The 12,085-nt window shown below is 51.5% G+C and overlaps 1 protein-coding gene and 1 long non-coding RNA gene across 4 annotated transcripts in view; one reads left to right on the top strand and one right to left on the bottom strand.

The window, feature by feature from the left end:
* ZDHHC3 (zinc finger DHHC-type palmitoyltransferase 3) overlaps window positions 1-1,961 on the top strand; it is a 62,552-nt gene extending 60,591 nt beyond the window's left edge. For 2 of the 3 annotated variants that reach the window (XM_053599422.1, XM_053599420.1), the window contains one exon: window positions 565-1,961. In XM_053599422.1, the coding sequence (XP_053455397.1) occupies window positions 565-611 (47 nt within the window). In that variant the 3' untranslated portion in view covers window positions 612-1,961. The remainder of the gene's footprint in view (window positions 1-564) is intronic. The other variant, XM_053599423.1, reaches the window with a different exon arrangement.
* Window positions 1,962-2,874: 913 nt separating this feature from the next.
* On the bottom strand, window positions 2,875-10,941 carry LOC128591739 (uncharacterized). Its single transcript, XR_008381644.1, has 3 exons — window positions 7,892-10,941; window positions 6,635-6,886; window positions 2,875-4,848 (listed from the first exon to the last, which is right to left on the bottom strand). It is a non-coding gene; the product is annotated as an uncharacterized LOC128591739 (long non-coding RNA).
* Between the last annotated feature and the right edge of the window lie 1,144 nt (window positions 10,942-12,085).

The raw sequence follows: 12,085 nt of genomic DNA, 5'->3' as shown, positions 1-12,085 counted from the left end.
AGGGTGGCCTGGGGACAGCAGAGGAGGTGGGAGACTTTCTCTGAGTTTGCTAAGAAGAGTCTTTCCTGAGAAGGAGCTGTTCTCCGAGGCTGGGCAGCTTTCATAGCTCTGCCCAGCAAAGGGAGCCTGACCAGGGTAGCAAAGGGCTTTCCCTGGGCCTTCCTTGAGATGCCTGTCTAATCCTGAAAAAGGCTCCCTCTCTGCCTATTGAAATTAGGAGGAAGATGTGGCTGCCACATCTACCTTCAAGGGGTCAGGCTCTGTTTGAACAAAAGCTATACACGCACACAGGGGGACATGCCCCCCATGGACATGAGCCTGAATTAGGATGGTAGCACCAAAAGTTAGCTCCCATTCCAAAGACACTGGAATCTTCATGGAGTCAGCTTGGAGCTGTCCCACCTTGTGGCTGCAAATCTATCCACCCACAGGTGTGGGTAGAAGAAGGACTTATTTAGAGGTACTAACATCCCCCATAAGAACTTAATTTAACTTTCCCTCTCACAGGGAGTCTCATAGCACACGTGGGTAGAACTGACCAGAAATCCTACCTGTGTGTTTTAGGCCAGTTTTCTCAAGACGATGCCCATCTTGTCTCTCTGAAACGATGAGTGATGGCCAGGGCCTGCAGATTGATGAACCAGGAAGACAGAGACAGACACATACATTCCACCAGGGTAACCTGGACCCTAGTCACCCCATTTGAGCCTGGGGAGTCTGTGAGCATGGCCGAAGGACTGAACAGAGGTCCTGGTGCTCCTGAACCCCATTCCAGTGGTTGTTTCTGTACCAAGTCCAAGAGAAGGGTTCATATCCCAATTTAGTGTAAGAAATGGATCCCCTCCCCGCAATCCCCGGCTTAGGCCTCCGTTCTTCTCTTTGGCCTGTGCCCCCTCTGGGCTGGCATCAGTGAAAGGCACAGGCACCAGGCAGAGCCTACCCATGCCAGACCTCTGTGTGAGGGCCCCACTTCCAGCACCAGGCAAAGGGCCTGTGTCTTGGCCTAAAGGGACCTGCTGCACCAGTTCAATGGGGAAGGTCAGTGCTGGGAGGTACGGCCTCCAAACTGAGAAAGGAGGGAGAGCCCAGGAGACAGCACTCGGGCAGTCCGTGAAGGGTGATGACTCTGGGGACCCCCTAGAGTCTGGGGCATTGCTCAGAGGGGCCAGTGCTCACAAAGCCTCCTCAGCCTAATCTTGCTCAAAACTCTCCAGTGTGTCCAGGCCAGAAGTGTGATGACAGGACTCCAGCACTAACAGGGAACCGGGAAGGTGGGGGCCTCCCACCCATTCTGCGGGCCCCATTTCTTGGTCCCTATCAGCTTTAATATTTAGTGATGATGACATAAGCAGCCCAAGTCAGCTCTAAAGACAGTTAACTGGCTTGCAGCCAGGCAGGAATACAGTGCCAGCCCCCTGGGGTCAGGAGGCAGCAATCAGAATAAGGGAAAAGGGTTTTCCAGTCACTGTTTTCTAACATTGGCCTCTGTGCTGAGTTCAGGCGCAAGGTCAGAGGGGTCTGCAAATCCTCATGGCAGGAATGTCCTTTCACATTGGGGTTAAAACTGCTCCTCCTGGGGGCCAGCTTGGCCTGAAAGCAGACATACTCCCCAGCCCCAAAGCCAATCCTGTTTTTAGACCGGCTGCTCTAGAATGGAAAGTTGGAGTAGAGAAGTGGACGGTGCCCCTCCTTGCACCAATCCAGCCTCCATGCTAGACCTCAGCCACATCCGTCAGCCCTGTTCCGGGAAGCACTGAACTGGGTCTCAGCCAGGATTAAGTGGGTAATAACCTGTCCAATATCCTGAGCCCTCCCCCCCCCCCATGCCAGTGACACAGTGGCCTTCTTTCTGTGGCAGCTGTTGACAGCATAACATTCTTCTGCTTAGCCTTCAACTGAAAGTACTGCAACTGATGAGGACTGATAGGGAAGGAGGCTGGGTGCAAACCTTTGCCTCTTTGTTTGAATAAAAAGCTCTTTGCTCAACCTTAATGTCTAGAGTCCTCTGTTCTCAGCAGGAGATCCCAGTCCAGACCTTTGGGCACCATCCTTCCTCTTGGAACACCTTGAGGACACTTCTAGGAGAGACTTTCTTCATTCCTGGTGTGGGAGACAGGAGAGTGTTGTGCAGGGGTGAAGCCTCTCAGGTGGACAGTGCTGCAGTGGGTCACCCCTCTTGCAGGGAAACTGAATCACCTTTCGTTCAATAAGAATTAATTGAGGGCGGCGCCTGTGGCTCAGTGAGTAGGGCGCCGGCCCCATATGCCGAGGGTGGCGGGTTCAAACCCAGCCCCGGCCAAACTACAACAAAAAATAGCCAGGCGTTGTGGCGGGCGCCTGTAGTCCCAGCTGCTTGGGAGGCTGAGGCAAGAGAATCGCGTAAGCCCAAGAGTTAGAGGTTGCTGTGAGCCGTGTGATGCCACGGCACTTTACCCGAGGGCAGTACAGTGAGACTCTGTCTCTACAAAAAAAAAAAAAAAAGAATTAATTGAATACCTACTGTGTGCCAGGGAGGTGGGCATTTGGGACAAGGGTAATTAGGATTGAGCTTTTTTGGAGAGCCTCAAAGAGAGAGGATGACAGGTGTTTCACCCCTACATGTCCCATGAATCTCACACCAAATTACCCTCATTCTCGCTACATCTGTGCCTCTGCCAGGGTGTGTCCAACTAAGGTTATAGCCTTCAAGAGGGGCTGGATGTCCTGAACAGGCAGAACAAAGGAGCCAACCCCTTGGAGGTGGGAAGATCTGAGAATCTGACAGCTCCCTGTGACCACATGACCCACCCCACCACAGGATACTTTGAGAAGTTTGTTGGCATAAGGAAGAAAAGGACTCAGAGGACCACATAGTCATCTCAACGTAGTCAAAGTTTAATTAAAAGCATATTGATCATGTGAGCAAATTTCTGGAGGGCAGAACCAAAGAATGGGCTTCAATTAACAAAGAAGAGCTTTCTGTTGCTCAAGGAGGCTCTTCCCCAGGTTGACATACCCCTGGCATAGACCCCCTACTCACAGGAAGGGGAGGCAGACAGTGGGGCCTCTCCACCTGCTCAGGACCTGCCTGCTGGTCAGCTCTAGGCACCTGCCCCAGCGAGAGTGGAGCCTCAGGAGAGGGAGGGTCTGTCACCTGGCCGGGAAGGTCTCCTGCAAGGCCTCATTGGGGTTCACCTGTACTGGTGAGATGAGGCGGTGGCCAAGGCTAGAGGCTTCCAGGGTGCACCCCTCAAGGTTATCTTCTGTACCCCAAAGGTCAGGAAGGAGGACCTTTGTTTAAACCCTTCTCCTTGACTGGCCAAAGTCAGTCTATGGCTGGCCTGACCGCCCCCCACCCTAAGGTAGAGGCCCACAGGGCCAAAAGCAGCCAGCATCACTACTAGGTAATGGTGGGCTGAAGGTGAGGCTGCTGGGGTAGATTTTACTCCTTGGCAGTGAGCAAGCTGAAATTGAGGGAAGGATTGAAACAAAGGTTCAGCAAATTCACAAACTGGCCCGAGGCCCATATCCAAGATGGTTCTCAAGTAGAGCCCCTCCCTCAAAGGGAAGAGATGGCCCGTGGAGCCTGGGGGTGGGACACGTGTTCTGAATGCTGCCTGGAGGAGCGGGGATGTTTCTGGTATTGGAGAGTGAGAGTGAAATGTCTGCTGGGACCCAAGTGGAGAAGTTTCAAGGCCAGTATGGAGTGGTGGCGCTGGGGCATCCCTGTGGTGGTGAGCTACCCTCACCAGGACGGCTGCGGCCCCACCTCCTCTTTTCCTCTCTTCATTGTTCTCATTGAAGCCTCAGATCTTAACTCAGCAACACCATTGCTGGCAGGTCAGAGGGGCTGCTGGGTCACCCACTATCTGACAGTGCCTACAGATCTCATACTTGGGAGACTGAATCCCTACTGAACTGCCTTGAAGGCTCACCTAGACCTGGGGACGCACAGGGGCCATGGAGTGGGCTTATGGTGCCATTGTTTCAAGCTACATTAAGTTGTAGGAGACAAAGGCCAACCCAATGTCAGATGGCTCTCAGTCCTGCTTCTTGCTCAGTGGGCAGGACCAGCCATGGGATCAGTGTATGCAGATGTCACAGGGAAGGCCACCAGTCCACCTGTTGTTCCTCAAGAGTAGGTCCCCCATAGGTAGCCAAGGAGAGTGGGCAAGGAGCACCAGAAGAGGCACCCCTGGGATTTCAGGCAGGAGACAGAGGGAGAATACACTTGCAGCAGGCCCAACCCTATGCTGAGATGATAGTCTGATTGGCAGATGCCCTCAGGGCTGGTAAGCCCATGGCCTCAAGAGATGGCAGTTCTCACAGGGCCCCATCAGGTGACAGCCCTGGGCTTCCTGTAGCCAGCCGCTCCAAGGAGAGAATCTGTAAATTTGTATGTCTGTGGATTTGAATCTAGACAATGGTGGCCCTGCTTTTTGAGGCCATGAGTCAGGAAGGGGTTGGGGGTTGAGGATCATGTGGCGTAGGCTGTGTTTTTCCAGATGTAAAAGTGATTCTGTGATAGCACAGGACCTGGCCTCCTGGGTCGGGCTGCCTGTGGTTTGTACTTGCCTTTGAACTCCTTACCTTTCACCTGCTGGCTCTTCACTCTGCCCTCATATGAACAATCAAATCTAACCACCCATGATCTGAACCTACATGCAGAACAGGAAATGCTGAAATGCTCAACCAGCGGCTCCAGCAGCTGGGTGCACAGCATCAGGCAGAAACCAGTCGGTGAGAATAATCCTCTGAGCACAAATCTTCACTTGATTGGAACTAAACTTGATGATGAATGTCCTGGGTCCAGTTTTCATTGCAGTGCATTCTATTTACGACTGGATGGCCTCACCAGGATGCACCAACCTGGAAAATTCAAAAACATATAGACATGCCATCAGCTGAAGCTGACATGGGCAGAGGAAGAAGATGAGTGGGGTGAGGAGCCTGGAGTCCCAGCCTTAGCCCCATCTCTTTAAAAAGTCCTAGCCAGCATCTCCACCCACCCTGGGTGCTACCAGTTTTCTCAGATGTGAACAAGATGGTTGAACCAGCTCTGACATTTCACAGACCCTCCTGGGAGCCCTGCCTGGATTTACAAATGTTCTTGTTTCATGGGTATTGGCAACAGTTATCTCTTATATGAAATTCGAGAGGAACATGTGTTTTGTGATGAATCCACATGAATTGTTTAGCCCTTCACTACTCCAGGGAGTACTGGAGTCAAATCCAACCCTTTACCACAGCCTGCAGGAGGCCCTCAGCAAGGCTTCTCCACCCTACCCCTGCTGTCCTCACAGCCTCAACACCACAACTGGGTTTCTGGTCTCCAGAGAAAGGACTCGTGACAATACCATGTGCCCACACGTGTTGTCTGCTCAGGGCCCTGGCATTTGCCAGAAGCACCCGCTCTGGGCTCGTCACAAGGTGGCTCCTGAATGGGACGCAGGCCTGAGCAGTCACCTCCCAGGAACACCCTTCTCACCCCTACTGAACGAGGCCCGCCTCCACCCACTGCTTTCTCTCTTGCTAGAGGATCCTCTTGCCGTAGAGTCCTCCTTGCATGTGGCCCTGTCTGGAATTATCACTACTCCTGTTTGCTGCCTGCCGTCCTTCAAGTCCAGGAGGGCAGCGACCTGCTCTACCTCTGGGTTCCAGAGCCAGGGATGGGTCTCAACGGAAACTTGCTGAATGAGAAAGAGACACAGTTATACGTGCCAAGTGCTCAGTGCAGGCCTGGCCCTTGCTGGGTGCTCAGTGAACTGGGGTGGGGGAAGACAGTGTGCCCAGGGGCACCACAAGGTCACAGAACCAGGGACAGTGAAGTCCTGTCCATGTGCTGAGCAGGGAGCCCTTGGCACACGCACAGTAGGTGCTTATTTCATCTTGGCTGAAGAGAATGGATGCTGTTCAACTGTGATCTCCACCAGCACGTTAGAGGGGACCCTACAACTATTGTTCACTCAGAGAAGGAGCAAAAGGAGCTCTCTCCTGGGAAGTGGAGCCACCGCTCTTGTAAACTGATCTACCGGGATCTCGGAATCTACTTCTAAAACTTAGAAATATTAAAGAAAGTATCCTCATATTACTCTGAAAAAAAAAAAAAACATTCAAGAAGCAAGACCCCTTCCATTATCCCACCCGTCACAAGATTCAACACACCACCTCCTGTCTGTCCCCTACTTGTACATTTGCCTGTATCTTTTCCTTACTATAAGCAGTGGATGAGCCATTTCCTATTGTCTTTGCATTTGCAGTGTGATATTTTTAATCATTGTTGCTGGCCTGCCTCTAGCTCACACAGCTCTGGTGTCAGCAAACCTCAGCCCTATGACCGACTTATCTACAGAAAGTGCTGCAGACCCCTCTAGGCAGCTGCCTGCTGAGCTGCTGTGTCTCTGGTCTGCCCCCCCCATCCCTCCCCACTGCTTGGCCAAGGAACAGGGCCACCTGTGGATGGAGTACTCCCTACGTGCCAGGTCCTGACTGAGCTCCCATTTCGTCATCATGCCCCTGTTATTCCCACTTTACAGATGGAGAAACTGAGGATCGAGGAGGTGAAGGCACTCCTGGCTCAGACTTGCAGGAAAGGGCCCTTCAGGATCAGAAGCCCACAACCCCACACGACATGACTAAGGGCCTGAGGCTTTACCTGTGCGTACCTGTGGGTCCACATTTGTCACCAGAGCAGCCACAGGTGAGACACCTGCCCTGGGTGGAGCACAGCATTGCTCAGCCACAAGTCCAGCGTGTGGTGGGCGGCAGTGCTCCGCTGTTTCGGGAAGTCGGTGTGGAGAACCTGCAACTCTGTCAGCAGCACAGCATGTGGCTGGGTGCCCGTAGTTCAGTGGTTAGGGTGCTGGCCGCATGCTGCAGGGCTGGTGGGTTTGAACCCGGTCCACGCCTGCTAAACAAATAAAAAAAAAATAGCCAAGCGTTGTGGCGGGCACCTGTAGTCCCAGCTACTAGGGAGGTTGAGGCAAGAGAATTGCTTGAGCCCAAGAGTTTGAGGTTGCTGAGAGCTGTGATGCCACTGCACTCTACCCAGGGTGACAAAGTGAGACTCTGTCTCAATTAAAGAAAAAAAAAAAAAAAAGCACAGCATGTGGTGAAAGGAAGAGGCAGTGGTTATGCCCTGAAGCCTCTTTCTGGGCTCAAAATCTGACACACAGTGAGGTGGAGCCGGACATCTCTGCCCCACCTCTCACTGGCTGAGAGTCTCTGAGACTGTTTCCTCACCTGTAAGATGGGTGTGCCCATCCCACCTTGTGGTTAGGTACCTATCTTGTGAGGATGAGCTCAGACAAATGGACATCCAATGCTCAGCCAGGCACTTCCCTCAGTAGCTGTTAGGTGCTACCATTGCTCCTCAGCTCCCTCCCTGCAGGCACAGCCTCAGGGATAAAGCTGGTGCTAGCTGTTGGCCATTATTCCATACAGAAGCTGGAGATGGGGAGTGGGCCAGCCGGGGAGGGAACGGGTGACCCTGGGACCATTCCCCCTTCCTGGTCAGCCTGGACTCCTGCCAGCTACTAAGCAGACTCTGTCCTCAAGTGGGAGTCACACCCTGAAGAGAAAGATAGGGATAGAAAGTGGCTGGGGCTAAACCTTTTTATACAAATAGAGGAAGTACAGAGGAGTCCCAGGATCCAGGGCCATGGCCACTTGTATTGTAAATGAGACTTTTTTCTTCAACACTGAAGTGAAAAGTGCATTCACTGAAGGAAATAACCTTCATGTGTGCGCTCACACACCCTTGAACACGCCTATTTCTCACCACGTGTCAGATACGATGACATCTCTTCGTGTTACAGCAACTTGGGAGTCCCCCTTCTCTCCTTTATCCAGAATTCAAGCTGCTCACAAACTCATGGCCATGGGAGGAGAAGGACTCCAGTGACATGCTCACCTGTTATAGCTTTCCAGAAGCCTTACGTGTGTGTCTTGGCTGGAGGTTGAAGTCACCTGGAGAGCCGTAAAACCCTCCGATGTAATTGATCTGGGTGCCCTGGGTACACAGAAGTCAAGGCACAGGCGTTGGTGCCAGGAAGCAGAGAAGAGTGATTGAGAAGTCCAAACCCTCTTACACGCCTCTATATTGTTAAAGCTTTCCAGGTGATGGGTGGCGCCTGTGGCTCAAAGAAGTAGGGCACCAGCCTCGTATGCCAGAGGTGGCAGGTTCAAACCCAGCCCCAGCCAAAAATTGCAAAAAAAAACCTTTCCAGGTGATTCCAATGTGCTGCTAAGTTCAAGAACCACTGGCTCTGAGTGATTAAACAAAACCAGGCAGAGCCCTCTATTAGACAGGCTTTGGAATCATCCACAGGAGATGTGAAGCCAGGTGTGGTGGCTTGTATCTGCGGTCCCAGCTACGTGGGAGGCTGAGGCAGGAAGATCACTGGAGTTCAGGAGTTTGAGACCAGCCTGGGGACCCTGTCTCAAAACAAAGAAACAAAAAAACCCCAAACAAAACCACACTCTGATTGCTAGGCCCATCCCCAGAGTTTCTGACTCAGTAGATCTGAGTTTCTGGGGTGTGGCCCAAGACTTAGCCCCAGGCTGGTTCCCTGATGACGCTGATGCTGCTGGTGCAGGGAAGCGCCCTTTGAGAACCAGTGGATTGGAAAGCCCCACTGTGGCCTAGGAGAAGTAAAATGCAAGGGCCCCTCCCTTACTTGTGAGGGCTCACTCATGGGGGGCATCCGTCCTCTTCAGAGAATGTGAAGGGCAGCAGCGTGACCTGGGCTTTCCTCCACTACAGAATGCTGGGGTGGCCTTGCCACATTACGCTGCCTTTCAAATTTGGCGGCTGGTGAGTTTGGAGCCAGCACAGAACGGTCACTGGAGCAGCTGGTGGGACTGGGGTCTGGCCAGGGGTTCTCCCTCCCCATGTGGCCTTTTCTCCTTCTGCACTACTCCATGGGGCCTAGGGGCTGCTCCCAGCCCTACCACCCCCCTCTTCCTGGCTTGGTATCTTAGGGTAGGTCCACAGCTGGGTGGGGTATCTTAGTTCATTTGTATGGCTGTAACAGAACACGTGAGAACGGGTAATTTACAGAGAACAAAAACTTATTTTCCCACAGTCCTGGAGGCTGGGAAGTCCAAGAGTTGGGCCTGGCGTCTGGTGTGGGCCTTCCCTTCCTGCTGCATCTCCACATGGTGAAAAGCAGAAGGGGCAGAGAGGAGCAAGCTCCTCCACTGGGCCCCTGGGCAAGGGCACCTGGTCCCATTCACGAAGGAGGAGCCCTGGTGGCCGAATCACCTCTTACAGGCCTTATCTCTTAGCACTGTCTCATTGGCAGCACCTGAATCGTGGAAGGGTCACATTCAAACCACAGCATGAGGCAGGAGCTGCAGTCCTGAAGGGCTTCTTCATTTTCTCCAAGAGCAGACCTGCTGCTGTAGGAGGCAGAGGCAACCACAGGACAACTGTGGCTGGAAAGGGCTTTAATAGTCCTGCCCGCACTCTGCCTTATTCCTGCTCCCTCATAGACGGGGTGGTGGTGGTGGTGGGGTGTCCTGCATACCCAGAGCTCTAGGTACAGGCTTCGGTGCCAGGAAGCAGGAAAGAGTGATTAAGAAGTCCAAACCCTATGTGCAGTCAGCTCCAAGCAACTCCCTAAGGCCTCATCTCCTAAAAACAAGCACAGCCCCTCCCGCGCCGGCTAAAGCGCACACTGAGTGCTGAGCATATGCCTGGCACACAGCAGCCACTGGATAAAGGCCAGCCTTCCACCAAAGCCCCCAAAGATACGCCTACCTGGAACCTGTGAGTGTGAACTTATTTGGAAATAGTGTCTTTGCAGCTGTGATTGAAGACCTTAAGACCATCTTGATTATCCTAGTGGGCTCTAAAACCAATGACAGACACACAAAAGAGGAGAAGAAGGTCATGTGAAGACAGAAGCAGAGACTAGAGTTACAAGCCACAAGCCCTGAAAACACCAGCAGCCACCAGAAATAGGAAGGCGAGGAAGGGTTCTCCCCAGAGGCCTGGGCAGGAGCAGGGCCTGGCCTATCAGTAACTCTATTGTGGATATAAATTCCAGACTGAGAGACAATAAATTTCTGTTGTTTTAAGCAACCCAGTGTGTGACCATTTGTGGTGGCCACCCTAGGAAACCAACACAGGGCAGGTAATGGATAGAGGAACTGATGATGCCTCCTCCCCCAGCTCTGTGGGGACCTGCTGTGCGAGCTGCACGCCTAAGGGCAGACCTGGGGGCAGAGGAGTCCTGGGATGACAGGGAGCCACACCAGGGAAGTCATTTTTGAAAAATACCTTCAGGGGGCAGTGCCTGTGGCTCAGTCGGTAGGGCGCCGGCCCCATATACCAAGGGTGGTGGGTTGAAACCCGGCCCCGGCCAAACTGCAACCAAAAAATAATAGCCGGGCATTGTGGCAGGCGCCTGTAGTCCCAGCTACTGGGGAGGCTGAGGCAACAGAATCACTTAAGCCCAGAAGTTGGAGGTTGCTGTGAGCTGTGTGAAGCCACGGCACTCTATTGAGGGCCATAAAGTGAGACTCTGTCTCTACCAAAAAAAAAAGAAAAATACCTTCAGATTTTGTAGACATTATACTTGGAAGGGTAATAAAATTGATAGAAGATGGTTAATACTTGTAACGTCATAAATACTAGAGGAGTAGAGAAAACTGCAGAGAAAAAGGGTCACAGGTGGCAAAGAAAAAGTTTTCTGCCACCTGTGAGTGGGTTGGAATTTAAATTCTTTGAGCATAAAAAAAATAAGTCTGTGCAACTGATGATTTTTGCTATGACTTTTATCTAGTGGATCTTCTGGAAAGGAAACAATATGAAAAGAGAAGCAACTTCTAGGTGGACACTTGTAAAGCTTTAAAAAGCAAAGTTGCTTTTAAACTAACATTAGGATTAGTCACTAATGAGCTCCTGTGAGACCATCAGCCCATGCAGGTATTTTTTTTTTTAAAGAATTATTTTATTTTATTTTTTTTTTAATTTTCTTTCGCAGTTTTTTTTTTTTTGGCCGGGGTTGGGTATGAACCTGCCACCTCCGGCATATGGGGCCGGCACCCTACTCCTTTGAGCCACAGGTGCCACCATCCATGCAGGTATTTTTGAGGTCAATGGGGACCCTAAAAATGACAAAAGTAAGAGAAACTTGGTGGCTTTATAAGAAGAGGGAGAGAGATCTGAGCATCCCTGGCATGGGATGCTCTGCGTCACTCCAGGACTCTGCCGAGGGTCCCCACCAGCAAGAAGGCACTCAGCAGATGTGGCCCCTGGACCTTGGACTCTCAGTCTCCATCATGGTAAGAAATAAATTCCTTTTCTTTCTTTTTTTTTTTCTTGCCTCAATGTCCCAAGTAGCTGGGACAACAGGAGCCCACCACAACGCCCGGCTATTTTTTTGTTGTAGTTGTCATTGTTGTTTAGCAGGCCTGGGCCGGGCTTAAACCCGCTAGCCCCTGGTGTATATGTGGCCGGCGCCCTGACCGCTGAGCTATGGGCGCTGAACTTTTTCTTTATAAATTATCCAGTTTCGGGTAATCTGTTATAAACAACAAAAAATGGATTAATACAATTTCCTCACCTTTTTCCTTGTAAGGCAGTTTGATTATTAAATGCAGCTTTCCCAAGAAAGGGATTGACCTTTTATAGGCTGCTCAATGCATCGATGATTAGGATGAAAAAGAGTGAGTGATTTTAAGCCCACTTTGACAATTTTTGAAAACTCAGGATTTTGCTCTGATTCAGAATATGATGTGTTATTCTATAGGTTGTATAAAAATGCTCTCGTCCCTCTTACATACAACTGCTCCACATGAAAGGTCTGGGTGAGAAAAGATGACGGGAGGAAAAAACTCTGAATGGCACACATGGAGAAAAGACACGCCACAGCCCATTGCTGAAGGAATTAAACGTGTCCTGTGTGCAGAGGACCCCTGGAAGTTTGTGCCTTTTCCTCAGCACCTCACCTCATGTGCCTTTCTCCTTTGCTGATTTTTATTTGTTCTCTTTGCCACAATAAATCACAGCCATAAGTACAACAATGTGGCCATCTGAGGTTGCCACCAGAGGCACTCTTGAAGAGTCCTACACTCTTGCCCCTGGGGGCTGGAGCCT

This window comes from Nycticebus coucang, chromosome 8, assembly GCF_027406575.1.
Source record: "Nycticebus coucang isolate mNycCou1 chromosome 8, mNycCou1.pri, whole genome shotgun sequence".
In the NCBI taxonomy this organism is placed as follows: Eukaryota; Metazoa; Chordata; class Mammalia; order Primates; family Lorisidae; genus Nycticebus; species Nycticebus coucang.
This window is presented reverse-complemented; position numbering and strand designations above follow the sequence as displayed.